Here is an 18,851-nt window from a genome sequence, read left to right on the forward strand (position 1 = left end):
ACGGTCCAAAATACCATCATATCATCTAAATCATCAACCCCGATTCCAGATCCCACATCCCCCCACAAATACAAGACCTCAAATGCCCCAATTTATAAATCATCCTAAGCGCAGGGACTGAACGCGGTGGGTACACCGCCTCAGAGACCTCACAGCAGCGAACACATCGTCTGCTCAAGTGCCCCTGAGTACCACTCTTCGCACCCAAATCGCCCACATCCATGGTGCCCAACCTTCCTGTCCCAGCTCCAGGCACAGCCCGGAAAATCGGCGTTTTCTTGATGATGTCTACCTCGCGTGATCTTCGGTAGGCTTCCGTGCGAGCGTCCGAGCCAAATCCCAGCCAGCTATAGTCGCCCATGAAGATTGCCATGCGGTCGACTTCGGCTTTTATGCTGGGTATGGTTTGGCGGAGGATGGTGGACACTGCAGTTACGAGGACGGGTGGAATGCGGCTGCTGACGAGGAGTTCCTTCTCTGGGCCTGGTCGCTCGTTATCGCCGAACCCGGCGCCTGTGTAGGCGTGTCTGACGGCGGAGTCGACGCCCGCGAGCAGTTTCTCGTAGACGTCTGTGCGGACGGGGGATGTTTCTAGGGCGTGACAAATTTCGGTGTAGTAGATGCGAGCGTCACCGGTGAGGGGAGCGTTGGCGTAGCCAGAATGGATTCCTCGAAGGCCACGGCAGATGAAGCGGAGGAATGCACGAGACATGCTAGAAAGGACAACGATAAGGGGCAGGGAGGCAGTTGATTTTACTACAGGTTTGATTAGCATGTATTCATGGATAATATGGTGTGACGGACATTTCTGATTGAAGGCTTCTTGGTCGGCTGGGACGCTTTCAAATTCATCTGCAAGGTCGAAAAGCTCGTTTAGGGTATATAGGAAGAAGTCAAGGATCCATTTAGTATTCCCAAGAACCATACGTAGGACATCTTGACGAAAGTCAGCAACTAGGGTTGAGTAACTCAACAGGAGTCTCACCTGGGTCATGCGGTTCGGGCGGCTGGGATCCTTTATTGTATTGAAAAAAGAAGGGGTATATGATAGCAGCCTGGCGAAGTTGAATAATAGCCCACGGAACATTTGAAGCAATACTCCGCGTCTTATACTTATTTTTAAAGCCTAGAGCCGCTTGTATGCTAAGAGCACGGGAGATATACGGATGGTTCATCAATTTATCATGCTCCGTTGTGAAATTGCTGTTGATCGACAGCGCACGGTAGACCTCGTTGAGGAAACCCGTCTGGGAATCTATAAGACATTAGGAAAAAGTCCGTGAATCGAGAGAAGAAAGAGTCGTCCTGACCTTGCGGTAATTGACGTATTAGAAGCAACAGAATATCATCCGTGTTGACTTCGCCGCCGCAACCACGACAGAAAGCTAACGTTAATGAAGCAATGGCCGCAGAAAATTTGTCTGTATTTCAGGTTAGATGAGTCTCGGAACAAAAGAGTTATGGAATCACGTACTCTCGTCATAATGGCCATTCTCCGCTCCGTAAGAATGTTCCATAATTCTGAGGTGTATCTGTCCATCGCTGTCCAACCCCACAGCAGCACAGGCACTTGGTGAAAAGCCTATATGTACCGCTATAATCGACAAGTCAGAATTGCCTAGCAAAGTAGATTTATACGACAAACCTGGAGCGTCTAAGGGGTAGTTGAACCCTGCCTGGGCGAGGCTAGTGACAGTGTTTGCGTCGTCGAGAATATCGAAAGCCGCCATAGTCTTCGGATCATAGAAAGAAATCGAGCCGTCGTCATAGGATACGGCGAGGACGTTACCATATTCTGTCTGGTCGACGGAGATAACATGACGGTCAGAAGTGATGTCGTCAAGGCGACGCAGAATAGTTTTCGGCTAGCCATTCGGTTAGTGAATGCTATTATTTATGGCATATGTTCATACCTTGATTTGCACGTTGCTCTTCTTTGAGGCAACTTCATCGAATTTGGGGTGCAGAGTGGGGATACCAGTTTCAAGCTGCCACCGGATAACGGCACTGGCTGGTACTTGCGGTTGTTGATGGAGAATGGCGTGAGGAGGGATCGAGAAAACAGCTACAATCCAGGGACTTGGTGTTGAGCCTGCGGAGTTATCGGAGGCGGGAAGAATTATTTGCAAGGATGTAAGGCAATAGAGAGAGTTTGTGAGGGTGAATTGTTCATCCGGGTTCTCGCCTGCTGCCCCCCGGTTGTTTGGGATATTGTAGGGCATTTCAACCTTGGAATGAATGGAGCGAAAGCTTGGGACTGGAGTTGGCTGGGATCCTTGTTTCTGCTGCGCGGGATCCCATTGGGGCGGATTCCACTGGATACTCACTCGGTATATGGATATTTTCTGACATGCCGAATGCGTAGCGATTAGGATTCCCGCTTGTGTTGCTACCAGAGCCGCGTGGGTAAGAAGCCTATCGGAGTAACTTGTGTTTTTCAATTCTGTCGTAATTTCCGCCCATTTGTTGTCCGGATTTTGGTATAGAAGTTTCATGGATCCAGACCTTGTGATGCAAAGGAGCGCGGCTTTATTAACAGGGTGGAAAGGTGCAATTGGACGTCGTCTAAATGGCGAATATGCCCACCGACCTTGTACCTTGGCAGCCTGATAAAATGAGTGTACCTAAACAGGTTCAGCATGCAAAGTCCAAAAACGCCATGGGTACAAAGTATGCTTACCGAGCGGTTTTGATTCAACCACGTCATCCCAACAATTTGAGCCCCATCATCAGCAGCATCAAAGGCTGCTTGACGAGCTCCATTTACGCTATTCAGGGCAATTGGAATAGAATAAATGGATACTCGACCGGACGTATCGGCTATTGCTAATTCTGAGCCAGATTCATTCCAGCAAAGATGAACCAGAGCATGGCCATCGTGGGCATCTGCGACCTGATTTAAAGGTGTCTCGTCGCTCAACGTCCACTTGCCATCTGACTTTTGGCACTGGAGATGGCGAACGTTGACCCGAGAAGCATCTTGCGAGATATATGCAACACATCCGAGCCTCGACCAGGCAATTTTCCTAGGCAGTGTCAGATTAAACAGGAGAGAAACGATTCGGGGGTTTCGGAGAGCAACGTACTGGCAACACCCAACTAATCTCATTTCATCTAAACGTTGGGCTAGGCCTTTCGCAGGGGGAGTGTTCGGAGGCAAACCCAGCTCGAGAGAGGCGGATTCACCGAACAAATCGTCGACATTGATCCCGTCCTCCATAATTAAGGGCATGCTGGGGGTGCTCGGTGGAATAGCGGATGGTTTATGCGGTGATGGTCAATGATACCTATGGATGGGTGATTCTATAACAGCACCCAGATATCATAGTGGGTGCGATCCACAGAAGCGGGATGGATCACGGATGGTAGAATAGAGAATCAACGCGGGGTAGATTCGAGGAGAGCATTCAAGCTGCGCAAGAAAGCTTTCAATGGAGCAGAGGCGCAGCATTCACGAATCCAATGACATCCGCCATTCACATTTTGCAGATCAAAGCGCTCAGTCTCCGGGCTTCGTAAATAAGAGCGACTGAGGCTAACAGCATGTGGAGCCTCTCCGACCCGCTGTGCTGATTAAGCGTCACGTGTAGTCATGTGGCCACGGTAACCAGGTCAACCAACAACGATATCCTCGAGTTTTGCCAAAATCCGTGGCTCCTCAGAATATGGATCTAGGAACACTGCATAAATATATATATGAGCAATGCAGAAATATTCACGATGTCTACATGCTTTTTACAGTAGTTGTCAAATGCGACGCGTGAGGTGTGTTTCACTGTTTATGAGTGAGGCATGTTCGGGTTAGCCCCGGCTCCAGAAGAGGCTAATCCCCATTAGGGCTGGAGCTGCAGGTCCATCCGCTGGCAGGAAGAAATCAAGCCAATCAGAGGCGGAGGACTTTTACGACCGAAAACAACTTTAGTTCTGTAATGATTCTTCCACTCCAGATCTTATAGAGAGTTTTTCATGTTGCGACCGCCAGGTTACGTCAAGAGTATATATAAGTCCAAACTGCAAACTCTATGGTGGGAGGCGCCGTATCGTCCGATCTCCGGCATTCCTCCATACTCACCTCCTCCACTTCTTGTCTCTCCATACCTCCCTTCTCGAGTCCTGGCCCCGAGACTGCTGTGCTTCCTCTCTCTCTTCTTATTATCCAGGAATCCCGTGGGTCAAAACAAACACAACCCCGGCTGCAAGCGAGAGAACCATCCAAAGACGACCACCTCAAACCTCCGTCTGCCCTCGCCGGCCCTCCTCCCTTTTACAACCACTTCCTCCCGACCTCGCTTTTTGCACTCTTGAGGTCGGACCAGATCGCAGTCACGGGATTTCTACTTTCGCAAGTTGTTGCTCTACTTCTGCTATCCGACTCCTCACGCCCAACCCCGTCATCTGTTCTCTATCCTTATTCTCTTTCTTCCATAACACCGAGACAATTCTTCAACACCGAACCCCTGGAAAATCTCCCCATTCACACTCCCAATTGATGCCGACTTCTTAATCAACCATTACCCATGATTTCTATTCAAAGCGTGTTTTAGCTTCCCGCGGCTCTTTGTCAGGCACACAAATCTCCTTCCATCCCTTTCATTTTCTCTTCCCTTATAACTTCACGTCATCTCCGACCGGCGGCATAATGGCTCCTCGCAAAACCACCACGACAACCAACTCGTCCAACTCCTCGTCCTGTCCGTCTCCAAGCAGTCTTAGAGCTATGGAGGTGGATGGCATTTTTTTTTCAGACTGCTCGGACCTGAGCTCCGTACCGTCGTCTCCTATCGCACCTGAAGGCTTCTTCTTACCCTCCCCGGACGAGTCTAGCGCCGGCCGCCAAGACGATGACTTGCCGCCCGCCAAAAAGAAGCGCCGTGTGGCCCTCCCAAAAGAGCGTCGAACACAGCTACTTGACCTCAACCCCGCCGCTGGCCTTTCTTACGGCGATCAGGAGTCCCAGATTGACCTTCTCGTCAACACCATTCGCGGCCACCGGAAAATTGTAGTAATTGCTGGAGCTGGTATCTCCACTTCTGCTGGCAGTACGCGTCCATTTTCCTATACTCTTACAATCCCCGTCCTAAGCTAATGTTTCAACTCCCACGCAGTTCCCGACTTTCGCTCCGATGATGGCTTGTTCAAATCCTTGCAAAAGAAACACAACCTTAAAGCATCGGGCAAGCTCATGTTCGATGCTGCCGTCTACCAGGATGAAACATTGACCGCCTCGTTCCAGGAGATGGTACGGTCGCTGTCTGAAGAGGCTGAGAAGACCTCTCCTACAGCTTTTCATCATATGCTGGCCCGACTAGGCCGCGACAACCGTTTGACGCGGTTGTACACACAAAACATCGATGGCATTGAAACATCGATGGCCCCTCTTGAGACGCAAATTCCATTAAATGTCAAAGCACCGTGGCCGCGCACCATCCAATTACACGGAAGCCTTGAGAAGATGGTGTGTCAAAAATGTCGGCACATGGGCACCTTCGACCGGACTATGTTCGACCGTCCTGATGCTCCTGAATGTCCGGAGTGTGTAATAAAGAACCAATTCCGCATGGAAACCGGTCAACGCAGCCATGGGATCGGAAAGATGAGGCCGCGCATTGTCCTGTACAACGAACACAACCCGGATGAGGAGGCCATCACCTCTGTGATGAATGCTGATATACGCTCGCGCCCAGACGCCCTAATCGTAGTAGGGACCAGCTTGAAAATCCCCGGGGTGCGTCGTCTCGTCAAAAGCCTATGTTCGGTGATTCGGAGTCGCCGTAACGGGGTCACTATGTGGATCAACAACGAACCACCTTCTGGCAAAGAATTTGAAGACAGCTTCGACCTAGTGGTCAAAGGCGACTGCGAGGAAGTGGCACGACTTGCGCATTTGAAACGTTGGGATGACGACTCGGAGCCAGTATTTGACGAATGCAATTCCTCTGACGTCGAGCGTATCAAGAGCGAACAAGGGCCAATCTCCATTGTCATTCGTACGCCGAAGAAGCATCAACCTCTGGCCCAGACCGGGATGCTCACACCGTCGTCTAGCTACGATGGTGATGTTGAGAATCCTTCTAACACAACTCTTACCAACCCCGCCAGCAAGGGGCCGAAACTCACGGAAATCCTCAAGGCCAACAAAAAGAAGGAAAATCCCAAGAAGGCCTCTAAGAATGTCGGCGTCAAAAAGCCCGCGCCCAAGAAGCGAACAACCAAACAGGAGCCAGCTAAGAATGCCAAAATCACCAACTTCAGCAAAGTCACGAAAGCGCAGAAAGCCATGCCCGAGGAAAAATCGGACAAACTTGAGAAAGAGGCGCATAAGGCTATGCATCCCCTACCACCAGGGGAGGTGCGCAATAACACACTGATGTTCCCTAACCTGGCTTCGAAGGGGAACTCAACGCCATGCAAGAATCAATGGCGCGCCCCCGAAACGATTTCACCCAAATCCATTCCAAATGGAATGAGCGACTTATTAAACCAGCCGACTTCATAAATTTTTCCCGGCTTCGCTCTGTTCAATTGTTTGAGATACCACTGATAGACCGCGGCGTTGGCGTTTGATCCTTCCCACTTTATCTGTCTGATGGAACGGCCACTACATCTAATTAATGTTTGCATGTGGAATTGGGATTTCGGGTCGGCGTTCAAGAAGGTTTTCGTTGTTGCAGGTCTGCAACAATGTTTTGTTTTTCGGTGCATTTACATGAAACGGCGCAGTGTTAAGGATAATAGGTATTATTATGTACATCATCATAAACGCATTTTTTGACTTTCCAAACATCTTGAAGAGCATAAGTAGTAGTAGATTTGCTATCCCAACCCCATATTACCTCGTAGCTGACTCCCAGGCCCATCGTCGTCGCTCTCGGTATCATCGCCAGCATCAGGGTCCATCATGCGCCGCTCTCGGTCTATGTCCTCGACGCGGTCAATATCATCGTTTTCACCCGCTTCTTCTTCCTCGTCCTCCTCTTCTTCTTCCTCTTCTTCCTCTGTGGCATCCTCATCGTGCTCCTCCTCCACTCCATCTCCAGCATCCTCTACCTCATCCTCCCCATCCTTATCTTGATCATCCTCTTCGGCGTCATCACCCCCAGCACCGTCCCTCTTCACCCTCTTCACACCCCGGACAACAACTTCCTTCTTCTCCCCTCCCCCAATCGCACCTGTCTGGATTTCACCATCACCTTCACCTTCACCGTTCTCACCCATTTTCGTCTCCCCCTCGGCACTCTTCCTCGGCTTCCTCTTCGCAGCCTTCAGGTCCGTAAATTTGTCCAACTCTTTCTCCAGCCGCGGTCTGAACCCTTCAAGTTCCAATTCTGATATCGCATCCAGCACGTCAGCAGGCGTCACTGTTCGTTTTAAAGTTGCTTCGTTGGCGCTGTTCAATGGGTATACATATGTTAGCTGGTGGGTTCACATCTTCAATCTAGCGCGGTGGGGTTTCGCAAAACAAGACACCAGACCAAACTGAACCCGACGAAAAGAGAGGGGGGGAAGAGGCAAAAGGGAAAGAAACAAGGGATAGGTATGGATGTAGAACGCACTGAGAAGACAAATAAGAAACAAACACCGTCGCAGCCTTCTGTATCGCGAGAACAGCATCCTTCTGAACAGATGTATTCGGCGGGAGGACGGACTTCGCTAGTCGGACAGTTATTGAGCGCGGGAGAAGGTAGTCCTCAATTGAAACGCCCTCGGCGCGCGCTTTGAGTTGTTGCTCGGTTGCTTGCACGGTGTTCTGGGGTTGTTCGGACTGCGAGCGGGATTTCGGAGGGGCGTCCGCGTCGCCACCTGGTGATGAGGACATGGTGTGTTTTCTTTTTTATTTTTACTTTTCCTTATTGCCCTGCGTGTATGTATATACAGAGGCTAGGAGGCGGGTTGTACACCGTCGTGCTAGGTAGATCTTCGGTGCTCGCAGAGTTCCGATGCAAGTGGCTATACGGAGTAGCGCGGGGCGTCGGTTCTTTTCTTTGACTTTCTTAATCAGTCAGGGATTCGTTTTCTCGTTTGCTGGTAAGAGTCAAGGTTCTATCCGCCCAGCCGACCGTCACTTGGTGTAATGGTTAAAATTATATTAAATGTTGGATATGCAATGTGGCTGACAGTGAAGAGACACGCTCACCGCAAGCAAGGCGGTGATTTCTCATTTGACGCGACGCGATTCAGTTGGAGAAATGGGCCTCGAGGAGCGCGTCTCCACTTACTTTGTCTTACTGTATTACTTTCCACTTGAGTATGGAGTGTGGTAAAAAATTTAGCAGGGCATTACTTTCAATGTCTAATGACTACTCCCAGCTATGTTAGGATATAGTAGAAGCTATTAGCCCATATACTTGACATCATCTGCAACTGTCCGGATTAGCCGCCTGGAACCATGCAAGCAAGAGGGATATATGTTCCAGTAGTAATAAGGTTCACTGCCGAGGGGATAACATCTGTGTCCATTTGAGTTGTAAGTTCCTTGGGCAATCGCATCATACAGTAGTAGCCACAATATAAATAAAAAAAACACATCGGAGATTCTATGAATCTACGGGCGTTTTGGTGGGAAAAAATTTGCGCCAGATGAGATTCGAACTCACGATCTTCGCATATCCAATACGAGTGCGACGCCTTACCCCTTGGCCACTAGCGCAACATATCAAATCTCGCATGGTATTTCGCTTCATGAGCCCGGGCTAAATCTAGCTGTGCCCTTTTCAAAAGTGCGGTTTTGCCGGCACCTTTTCAATGAATTCAGTCCTGTGTTGGCTTTTTTAACAATTTTGATTATTGGCGAATTGGTCTTAATTGTTTGGAGCAAAGAGACTGAAATGCGGATTCATTCCTTGACCACGGTTGCTGCTATAAGTTCTTACTATTATGTGCGTTATGTATCTTTATATATTTCTGGACGCTTGCAGAGAAATAAGGGTCATCTGTATAGAAAAGAGCACCAACCGTGTTCAATTTTACTACGATATAAAAGATATATAGTGTCATCAAACTCGTCTGAATTGACTCAACTCTCGACCACGTAATCTATTTTGCTATACCCTAAACGCCGTCTGGTATCCCATGACCATGACTGAAAAACGAACGACAAAGAAAGACATTAGATAGCAGAAGAGAGAAGACAAGTCCACCCTACTCCTCCATACCCTCATCGGCCCCATTTCCATCACCCCATAATCCCTCGATCTTGAATTCTGCCGCCCACTGGCTCACGACTTGTCTCGTGTCAACACCAGACGCAGCCGCGGTGGCAGCAGTATCCGCACCCGCGGCATCCGTGTTCACGACCTGCAGGACTGGAGGCGTGGCCCAGCCCTGAATACGTCCGTCGCGCCAGTCGTTGACGACTGTCATGGCGGCGGCCTCGAGGTTCGGCACGCCGTGCTTACCGAGACGTCCGCGCTTGCGAGCGACCTGGATAAGGAAGTCGTTTGTTTCGTCTGTGGTTGAACTACCAGAGGATAGCGTGGGGATACCGTATACCTGGAGAAGTTTTGAAAGGAGCCCCTCCGAGGAGGACAGGCGCTTGAGGAGGAGGTTGACAGCGGGGATCGGGTCTTCAATTTGTTTCGGAGGGACGGCATTGAGGAGGATAAGACGGGCCTGGTCGTCCTGCTTCTTCTTGCCCTTCTTCTCGCCGCTGGTGTTGGGGAAGACAATACCGGGAGAGTCAATGAGCTTGAGTTTGCTGTCAAGCTTGACCTCGCGGAGGTTTGTGGTGACACCGGCTTCGGCACCCGTGGGGCAAGCGTTACTGGAGCCTCTGCTCATGCGGGCAGTGAGGGCATTGATGACGGAGGATTTGCCGACATTGGGGTACCCGATAACGCCGACAGAGATGGCGCGTCCGAGACTCTTGCTCTGGGCATAGGTCTTCAGTGCGCGGAAGAGTGTCTCCGATGTTCCCTTGACGGAAAGCTGCTTGTGGTCGAAGCTGTGCGCATTGCCAGAGCCGTTGGATGCCTTCAGCGGCAGCGTAGGGAAGTAGCGTCGCAGATGGATCAGCCAGTTCTTGAGCACAGGCGGTGGGACAAGATCGATCTTGTTGAGGATAAGGATGAGTCGCTTCTGTCCACCGTCCGCGGCCATGATCTCCCGCTCCACCTCTTTCGATCGTGTGCCTTCAGGATCACGCGCATCCAACACATAAAGAATGACATCCGCCGCCTCAACGACCTTCTTGAAAACCTTATCAAAAGCCCGTCTTGAGGTTTCCTTCCCAGAAACAAGGGTAGGAACACCATCCTCATCCGCCTGCACATCGTCGTCACTCATTCCATCCATGTCATCATCCTCGTCCATCTCATCCTCATCCTCGCTCTCATCATCACCCTCGCCATACTCGGTAGCCCTAGCCCTAGCAGACGCAAGAAGCGCAGCCATTGGGTTCGCATCGTCACCAACATCCTCATCCATCTCGTCATCCAACAGATTATCATCCCCGAGATCAGCCATTTTGTTTCCCGTTGCCTCCTCACTACCCTGCTCAGCACCATTTTGCTTCTGAGCAGCGCGCTTCGAGCGAGCCTCCTCACGAATTCGCTCTTGTTCCTCCGCCTTCAACCGTCTCCGCTCCTCGATCTCATGGAGCATCTTTTCCTTGTGCGGGAAGAGGTTGGGGATACCGGGGTCCTTCTTTATCTTGGAGCGCCATTCGGGGTTCTAAAACCGTTAGCCACTGGACCAAAGGAAAACCCCACGTATTAAGAGGGCACGAGGTTGATGGTAAAGACAGGGGGTAAAAACCTTCTTCGCAAGCTTTCTCTGCTTGCGTTGCTTCGCCGCGGAGGCTTTCTCGATCTTGTGTCGTAGCCGGACGGGCGTCCGCTTTGAGTTTTTGCCTGGGTGGGTTGAGTTAAAAAAAAATCTCGTGCCGATTAATTCCAGAGTCCAACATACCTAGCTTGACCATATTGACTGGGGTCTAGAAATGTCGCTGTCGAGCACTGACAAAACTCGGTCTGGGGACTGTATAATTTTTTTGCTGCGCTAAGCTGATAACAGAATGGGGTTCGCCTATCTTAGAGGCGCTTAGTCATTCCATCGCCTGAGCCCCTCAGTTCTCTAGTGGTAATGATAACTTCTAAAATCCATCACTTTATTATTATTATATATATATTTTTTTTGAATGAATTGAATTTTCTTTCTCACCCTCAATCCTAAAATGGAGTGCTTTGATATGACATTCGATAACGGCGGACTCAACTCCTGTTCAGATCTCGAACTTCGAGGTGGTGTCGAGATCGCCGAGAAGAATCTCAATGATGGTTACACTGGCTATGAGTGACTACAAGCTTAAGGAACTCCAGTTAAGAAAGATAAGCAAGAAGTTGGATTCTTCCCTAATATTACTTGAATATTTAACCTGCAAAAGTAATAGATACTATTTGAGAATACTAATAAGTAGAATCCTGGATAGCCCGACGCTTTCGTAAGCCCTACTTTAATGTAGTTAGTTACCCAGTCCCCTCATTCATCCTGGGCCTCTTTTGGCTCACAGGCGGTGGGGACATCATATGGTAGTATAGAAGACTTTGCACCAAGAGCTTGATTTGTCTTCTGGGAGGCACCACAAGTCTGTTCATGGCGGGCTCTCGAACCGCGTTGAATGAACATTTGGTTACAGTATCTGCAAGTTGGATGCGGACCTTGTTTTAAATGGAAACGAAGGGTACACAGCAACTCGTGAGAGTTCTTCAGACCGTGCCTCTTAAAGACTTTATTGCAGTATCTGCAATCTGCCGGACCTATTAGTGAGAGACATCTTTTCTCATGGTTGACCCGGGCACCGGATTGTCTGAACACTCTTTTGCAGTGACTGCAAGTTAAATGCTTTAGATTCCCACATATTTTCTGGTGATACCCCAATCCCCCGACACTAGCAAGCACCTTTTTGCAGCGGCTGCAAGTTAGTGGTGGTTTTCGTTGTATTGGGTCTGGCCCCGGTGCTGTAGAGGCATGCTCTGCTGATCCGCCATGCTGCTGTTCTTGATGATATATAAGAACAACGATTATTGCAAAGTCGTGATTAGCGAAGGCCTAATAACGAAGGTAAGTCCAATATTTTTGTGATATAGTCATGCGCAGAAGACGAGCCTTGATCTTCCCAGGTTGTAAGTAATCATTAGGCCTTTGTTTCGCATATATACCAACAAAGAGCAGCAAATGTTTGGTATTGTGCCTAGATATTGCCTAGGTGATGAGCTGAAAGGTTGATTATGAACTCAGCTTATCCATTCATCATAACAATGCAAATGGGATGAATACATTGGAGAATTTGCGCCCTTCGAATGCCCTCCTTGAGGGTAATTCCAAGATGCTTACCTGAGAAACATTTTGGGATCCACTGTAGAAGATTTCGTGAAACCATGATAAAAACCGAAGACTGACGATTGAAAGCTCTGACTTGCGTTTGCTTTCTGATTGGAGGCCTGTTATGACGAGCAATGAGTGTTCGCCCGCCATGGCTGCCATGGTGAGGAAAGAGATTATTAAATAATAAATTCACCGTAGGAGTTTAAGTGTTTCTGGTCAACCTAGTTGTAGCTGCGAGGGATTTCTTTGTCGTTGTCAATATACAAGAGATCCAGTTACTGGAGGCCATGAAGCGAGGCTCTGGATTGATTTCTCATTGGCCGCCCTCCTTCGCACACGCTGACAAAGCCGGACACCGGCTGCTGCGGGCCATTTGATCCATCCATAGCCCGGGGCATTTCCATCCATCGTAGATTGCAACTTTTCTTTGTATCGATAGATTGTCTCCTTTCTTTTAGAGATCATACGTGCGATAATGTCGTTTTCTGCCCCTCCTCAACTTCTTACCTTCGATGGTATCCTGTCTGACTTCGATGGCACCATCGTCGACTCGACGGATGGTAAGTGGCATCAACCTCTATGCAAGCCCCTCCATCGATGATGTGTATTGTGATATATCGTGTACAATTACTGAACTGAATTCATGACAGCTATCGTAAAGCACTGGCACAAGTTAGTCCCGCACACCTCGATGAGAAGAGAAAGAGGATAAATGAAACCAACACAATAGTTCGAGTTAATAACTGACATCGCTCCCTCCCAGAATCGGTGCCGAGCTCGGCGTTGACCCTAAGACTATCCTGGCTACCTCTCATGGTCGTCGGAGTATCGACACGCTACAGCTCTATGAACCCAAGAAAGCCACCTGGGAGTGTAAGTTAGACCCCGCATATCTATTGAATGTCTTCATTTGTTGACTGTTGATGAACCAGATGTCAGCTACATTGAGGGGTGCATCCCTAAGGAATACGGCTCAGACGCAGTCGAAATTCCCGGCGCGCGGGCTCTCCTCGCTGCTCTGGAAGAGAGCGGCGCAACCTGGGGCGTCGTGACATCGGGCACGCGCGCACTGATTGATGGCTGGCTGAGTGTCCTCAATCTCACACATCCAGAGTTCCTCGTTGTGGCGGAGGACGTGGAGCTTGGGAAGCCCGATCCACGGTGCTATCTGCTTGGGCGGAAGAAGCTGGGTCTGGAACACTCCTCCTCGCTGGTTGTGTTGGAGGATGCGCCATCAGGAATCAAGGCTGGCAAAGCTGCAGGGTTTACAGTTATTGCCTTGACTACGACTCACACGTTGGAACAGCTCCAGGCTGCTGGGGCGGATGTGATAGTGGAGGATCTGAGGAGTATTAGCGTAAAGAATGTTTCGAACGGGAGGGTGGAGTTGGAGGTCCGGAATGCCTTCCAGTAATGGTGGTATTCCCAGGGAGAGTGACCTAGGTTCCAACCCAATAGGTTCCTGCAAGTTGCCGCGACGGTTGTGTCGGTGAGGCTCTTGCCTTGCCTGGTTCCCATACCAAACATACGATTCATGAGGTAGACTGATAGACAGCGGCATTGTATATAGAATCTGGACTTCATTTTCCTTCGTGGATATGACGTGTGTGATAGAATATGTTGGGGATGAGCCTTGCACCGCATCCACGCAAGGATCTCCCAACCGGCTTCCTCCCCGCCGGCTTCTTTTCCGTGAAGAACGGGAGGGAGGTACGGACACGCTTGTAGTATATGGTTTACCGAGTTTACTTGAACTTTCCTGCCCTTTCCGAACATGTCTTTGGTCGGACACGATGGGCAAGGTTACGTGAAGGGGCGAAACTGTTGAGCCTCGCAGGTTATGACGCGGGTAACGGCTGAGCTCTAAACTTAAACGCCCCGTGAACTCATCGAACAAAGTGTGTTTGTTACCGCAGTAGACTTTATGCATTTAGCTGCCTGGGAAGTACGGTATACACTAACAGCCGCAGTGAGGCGGCTCACCGATATTGGGCATCGCGGATAGGGCCCGCGGACCACGGCCCATCACCGCTTCCTAACCCTTTTTCGATATGTCCCATGGGCACCCCGGACCGTGAACCTAAAACGCCAATATATTAGAAGCTTTTCCTTTTTTCTTGTCTTTTCGAAAGATAGCCGACGCTCGACGCTTGTCGCTCACCGACAAGCTGGACCTGACGTAACTAAGAAAATTCGAGCTTCGAGTCCTGGAGGTTGAGCCGAGAAGATCGAGGCGGTAAGGGAAGCTCGATGGAGAGAGCTCTCTCACGTTGCATAGAGGTGGCTTCTGCAAATAATTTTAGTGGAGAGCAGGTAAGTAGGAAATAGCCGATGAACCACAAAAGAAGCAAAATCCAGGGCACAGACGATGACTGCTGAGAGCCATTTAGAGGATGCCGGAAATGCAATCGTACGACCAGCTCTGCTTCGGCCGTCATGTGTTTTACCACACGAGCAAGCAGGATCCTCTTCGAGTCTTTCAGAACAGGAGGGGGCATGATGAGCAGCTAAGGGCGATCCGCTCGTTGATAGAAGGCCGATGAGGTTCTGGAAAGCTGATGTATCCGATTCTTTGCCGACGCGCTCGCTTGATGGATCAATACCGCATCGCAACGACTTGTTCAACGCCATCTGCAAGGGATTCTGTAAACCTGCAGCATGGATAATCGCCTCCGAGGATTCGAGCTCGTTGTCCCCCTTTTTCTCTTATTTCAAGACGGTCATATTTTAGCTAGAGTGCCTCGCGATCATCGATTTTGCGTAAATTTGAGCGAAGAGAATATCTTCACTCCTAATGGGGAAACTGGACGTAAGGAAGTGAAGACAAAAAGTCGAGACGAGAAAGCTCCGAGGTATCGATGGCTGAATCAGAAGCTGCTTCAGGTGGCAACTGCGACCTCCATGGCTTCTGCAGTTTGCAGATAATGTTGATGTAGTTGCAGCTACAGGTCCCTTAGACTGAACGAGCGCCCCCCATGAGCCCAGGCTGCAAGCTGCAAAAGTAGCAAAGTAACCCGAGTAACTGCTCAGTCTCTTCGCAAGATTTCAGAGCTTCATAGTCCGTGCTCGACGCAGGATAGCAAAGAAATCGATAGCAAAAATAGCCGCCGCCGACATCGTGCATTGTCGTACAGTTTGGAGATGGATCCAGCCACCTAGAGGTCTTTGGAGCACGCAAAAGAAAAGGACGAGAGTCGAGACTGGCCTTTCGAGTGGCTACCCTAGATTTCCCGGCCGACCGACCGGTAGGTAACTGTACTATTGTCGCGGATGACAAATTCGAAAATGCCTTTTTTTTTTTTAGCTTCGAAACCGCACTGAACATGCTTGGGGCTATCATGACCCTGCAGAGCAATCCGGCCAGGCCTCAACGCCAAAACGGCGATCGAGGACTCGCACCGCCACATCTGTCTGAATGACATGGTGGCGATGCTACACGGAGCTATTTTTGTGAGCCACTTCATTGTGGCGTAGCTGGGACTCTGCTGATCTCGCTGTGGCCGAGTTAGGCAGTAGAATTACAGATGACGCTGGTATATGCGTAATGGAGATGTACTGGGCGCCCGCTTGCAGCCTGAAGTCGTGATTTTAGACTCAGTGATTTGTTGATAAACTCTTGTTCCAATTTTACATCATGGACCAAGCAAAACCACGAAACAATGACCAACTCCAGAAAGCCTCCTGGGAGAAATTGGGGTCTTGGATTCACCGAGGGTACAGTTACATCATATGATGTGCATCGTGTAGTAAAGATCCCAAGGTGTGATTGACAATGATCAGACCCAGGGGTGTGGGAGAATCAAGATAGGAATGGCTGATGGGATTTGCAGTAGATCACTCCGCTGCCAAGGCCTAACCTTATGCCAACAGGGACTTAGCGTGGAACATCTCCCTGACCGTGCGTACTTGTACTTGCTGAATTGAGTGTATGGAGAAAGGCTAGTGTCAAATGTTGGAGTGAAGCCTCCAGGGGAACACCAGTTGCTACCTGCTCCGGAGGGAGGTCTCTGGTAACTCCCCAGAGCGTCGCTGATTGCATCAATCGACGATCCCAGGAAAACTCGTCCGCCCAATATTGAACATTTGGTGATCAAGGGCAATGGACCCCTCATAACGACATAGTCTCACCCTGAGTCAATCCACGTCAACCGTGCGCGTCGGTTACGGGGCCATCCCAGGGGTTAGCCCGTCGACGCTTTGTAGCGTAGAGCTTATATCCTGCTTTGTTGTATGCACCCTGAGGCACATTTTCGGCTGTGATGGATGGTGATCTAAACACTGATTGGTTTTGAGGGAGAAGAACGTTTACTGAGGAGCACTGTATTCCAGTCCATGAGCTCCAAGACCAAGTCCAGTGATAAAGTCTCTTCACACTGACTCGAGGTATTCACCGTGTGGAGACTCTGGCAACCGCATCCATGCACGTGAACCATGATCTGTTTGGTTGACATGCTCGAAACGAGAGTCGCTTTTGCCCTCCTACACCGTGTGCGCAGTTGAACGAGTACCGAGTTACTCCGGAGGCACATAGTTAGGGTACTTTGTAGTCGTGGAGACTGGTGGCGGGGCAATCCATGCCTGTGTGAGGCGATTGGCCGCTTCAGGGTAATCTCCTCAAACCTGGACCAGTGTTGCGCATGCTCAGGTAACAATAATGATGTTTGAGGTTTTTTGACCCTTTAGAGCGGCCCCAACCTCCGAGGAGCCGGTAGAATTCTCCCGGTTGTTTGAGGCGAACGTTGGATTGTCAATCTGTCTTGCCGCAGATTGAAGATCCAAAAGAGGAGCTAGGGAAGTATGAAGAGAAACGCATGCAAAAAACCGCTCGAATTTTTGCCAACAAAGCCCCGCACGGAAAGCATATGGTGGCCCCGAGCCAACGAGCCCCTAGCATCTCCGGTAGTCGAAGCGTCCACTTGCGCTGCATGGAGAGAAGGGTTGGGCAGCTGCTGCGTAACCTATGGATTGGTGTGGACGCCTCGGGCGGTGTCATCATTAGCGTCAAGCTTGAGCAAGCTGACAGTCGGCACCCACAGCCTGCTTCTGAGGTCAGATCTTGAAATGGACAAATCACGAAAGAAACCCAAAGTCACTCAGGAATTGCACGCTCCGAGACTGTTTCGAAATACGGAGGCAGCGTTACCGGCTTTGCCGCCCAGCGCCTGGATTCGAAAAGGTGAAAAGAATTGCATCAAGAGATCCTGGGAGGTGATCGACAGGATCTGTCGACTATTGAATTTAGTGGGGCTTGGCTTGTGCTGCCACGCTTTTGCAGGGCAGAGCGATCCTCCCTTTTCAACTTTTTGTCATGGCCCAACCTTGGATGATTGGATCCCATCCTAGCCGTCGAATGATTGGTAGATCCAGGAAATCAGGGCCACCGCGTGAAAAGGATGACAGGCATGGCTGGCGATCCGTGCATGGGGAGGGGGCCACCAGGCGGACTGACTCGGGGGTCGCCTGGATTTCCACGCGTCCGGGAGGGAAAAGTGCACTGAGGCTGTCGAGGATCAGAGCTGCCAGCCTGCCACCGGCAGAGAATAACCCTTGAATTCCTCAATCAAGTTAAAGCGTATTGGCCCAGAGGAGGACCCCTCTCCCTTTGGGCCGACGGGGTCCGAAATCCGAAATCCCCTCGCTGGCCATGGTGAAGACCGACTATTGGCTTCTGAAACCGGACATCTCGAAAGAAGAGGCCGTAGAAAAGAAAGTAAGCAAAAATCCCACCATTTTGGAGCTTCCGTCGGGAGTGTTTCGCAACAGACGCGGTGTAAGCCAGGAGATTTTGCCCAGTTCCTGTCGAGATCGAAACCTTGGATGGGACTTGGGTTTGGTTCTTGGGTCACCTGAAGTCGCTCTTGGCGCCGGCCCGTAGCGCTAACCAGATCCAGAATATGTAGTGCGCCATCCCGTGACCGAACCCACAGTCCACACTGGAGATGGAGTCTGACCGAGGCTCAGGCACACTCTTCCAAGATCCTGGGACAGCGAGTTTCGATCCACCCGAGATGTGGAAATCGTGGTAATCCGTTTCGACGAGGTCTGCTATCGTCGGTTCGTCACACTTCGCGCTTACTTAGGCTCGACTAACTCGTTGGAGCAGCAGGATACATTGGAGCACATCGCAACCCACAGCGACGCGCGGTAACTGGTTCTCGCTCGACGACGCTAATGCAGGAACTGATGAAGCTCGATGGGAACATCTCCAACTCGTCACAATTCCAGTTTTCTTGCCAATCACCCGCGTGAAACTCCGAGGAAAGGATTTGGCCAAAAAAGAGGACAGGAAACGCCTTCGAGAACGGCTGCGGAAAGCCCCTGGCTCTCCCTTCATTGACAGTTTCGGTCTTCTCACCCAGACGCCATATGGCTTTTGACGTTGACAGCCCCCCTCGCCTCGTCTTGGTATGATCTTGTCAAAGTGAAGACGACGGACGGCGTAAGGCAAGGAAGGGTCCCAGATTCGCAGACGGACTACACGAACCCTGCGGGTCAGCACCACCCAGATGGACCCGATGATAACAGAAAAA

At 50.3% G+C, this 18,851-nt stretch overlaps 6 protein-coding genes and 1 non-coding gene across 7 annotated transcripts; 2 read left to right on the plus strand and 5 right to left on the minus strand.

Moving 5' to 3' along the window:
* Positions 1-25: 25 nt before the first annotated feature.
* Positions 26-3,232, minus strand: SIN4 (mediator of RNA polymerase II transcription subunit 16; the record flags this gene model as incomplete). Its single annotated transcript, XM_041705513.1, has 9 exons — positions 26-756; positions 805-936; positions 986-1,255; positions 1,311-1,421; positions 1,475-1,594; positions 1,646-1,865; positions 1,914-2,624; positions 2,681-3,026; positions 3,087-3,232. 9 exons carry the CDS (start codon positions 3,230-3,232, stop codon positions 26-28), a joined length of 2,787 nt encoding a protein of 928 aa, XP_041557991.1.
* A 1,407-nt stretch (positions 3,233-4,639) lies between these two features.
* On the plus strand, positions 4,640-6,496 carry APUU_50509S (putative SIR2 family histone deacetylase (Hst4); the record flags this gene model as incomplete). The annotated part of the gene is made up of 2 exons (XM_041705514.1): positions 4,640-5,039; positions 5,106-6,496. 2 exons carry the CDS (start codon positions 4,640-4,642, stop codon positions 6,494-6,496), a joined length of 1,791 nt encoding a protein of 596 aa, XP_041557992.1.
* Positions 6,497-6,813: 317 nt separating this feature from the next.
* Positions 6,814-7,816, minus strand: cbfA (putative CBF/NF-Y family transcription factor; the record flags this gene model as incomplete). The annotated part of the gene is made up of 2 exons (XM_041705515.1): positions 6,814-7,387; positions 7,554-7,816. The coding sequence occupies 2 exons, from the start codon at positions 7,814-7,816 to the stop codon at positions 6,814-6,816; spliced, it is 837 nt and encodes a 278-aa protein (XP_041557993.1).
* Positions 7,817-8,569: 753 nt separating this feature from the next.
* Positions 8,570-8,647, minus strand: APUU_t50009A. Its single transcript has one exon. It is a non-coding gene; the product is annotated as a tRNA-Thr (tRNA).
* A 491-nt stretch (positions 8,648-9,138) lies between these two features.
* On the minus strand, positions 9,139-10,918 carry APUU_50511A (putative GTP binding protein; the record flags this gene model as incomplete). The annotated part of the gene is made up of 3 exons (XM_041705516.1): positions 9,139-10,668; positions 10,753-10,847; positions 10,906-10,918. 3 exons carry the CDS (start codon positions 10,916-10,918, stop codon positions 9,139-9,141), a joined length of 1,638 nt encoding a protein of 545 aa, XP_041557994.1.
* A 1,878-nt stretch (positions 10,919-12,796) lies between these two features.
* Positions 12,797-13,735, plus strand: APUU_50512S (HAD family hydrolase; the record flags this gene model as incomplete). The annotated part of the gene is made up of 4 exons (XM_041705517.1): positions 12,797-12,881; positions 12,972-12,993; positions 13,085-13,194; positions 13,254-13,735. 4 exons carry the CDS (start codon positions 12,797-12,799, stop codon positions 13,733-13,735), a joined length of 699 nt encoding a protein of 232 aa, XP_041557995.1.
* Positions 13,736-14,504: 769 nt separating this feature from the next.
* Positions 14,505-14,819, minus strand: APUU_50513A (uncharacterized protein; the record flags this gene model as incomplete). Its single annotated transcript, XM_041705519.1, has 1 exon — positions 14,505-14,819. The coding sequence occupies one exon, from the start codon at positions 14,817-14,819 to the stop codon at positions 14,505-14,507; it is 315 nt and encodes a 104-aa protein (XP_041557996.1).
* Positions 14,820-18,851: the final 4,032 nt, after the last annotated feature.

The sequence above is a fragment of the Aspergillus puulaauensis genome, chromosome 5 (assembly GCF_016861865.1).
Source record: "Aspergillus puulaauensis MK2 DNA, chromosome 5, nearly complete sequence".
NCBI lineage: Eukaryota > Fungi > Ascomycota > Eurotiomycetes > Eurotiales > Aspergillaceae > Aspergillus > Aspergillus puulaauensis.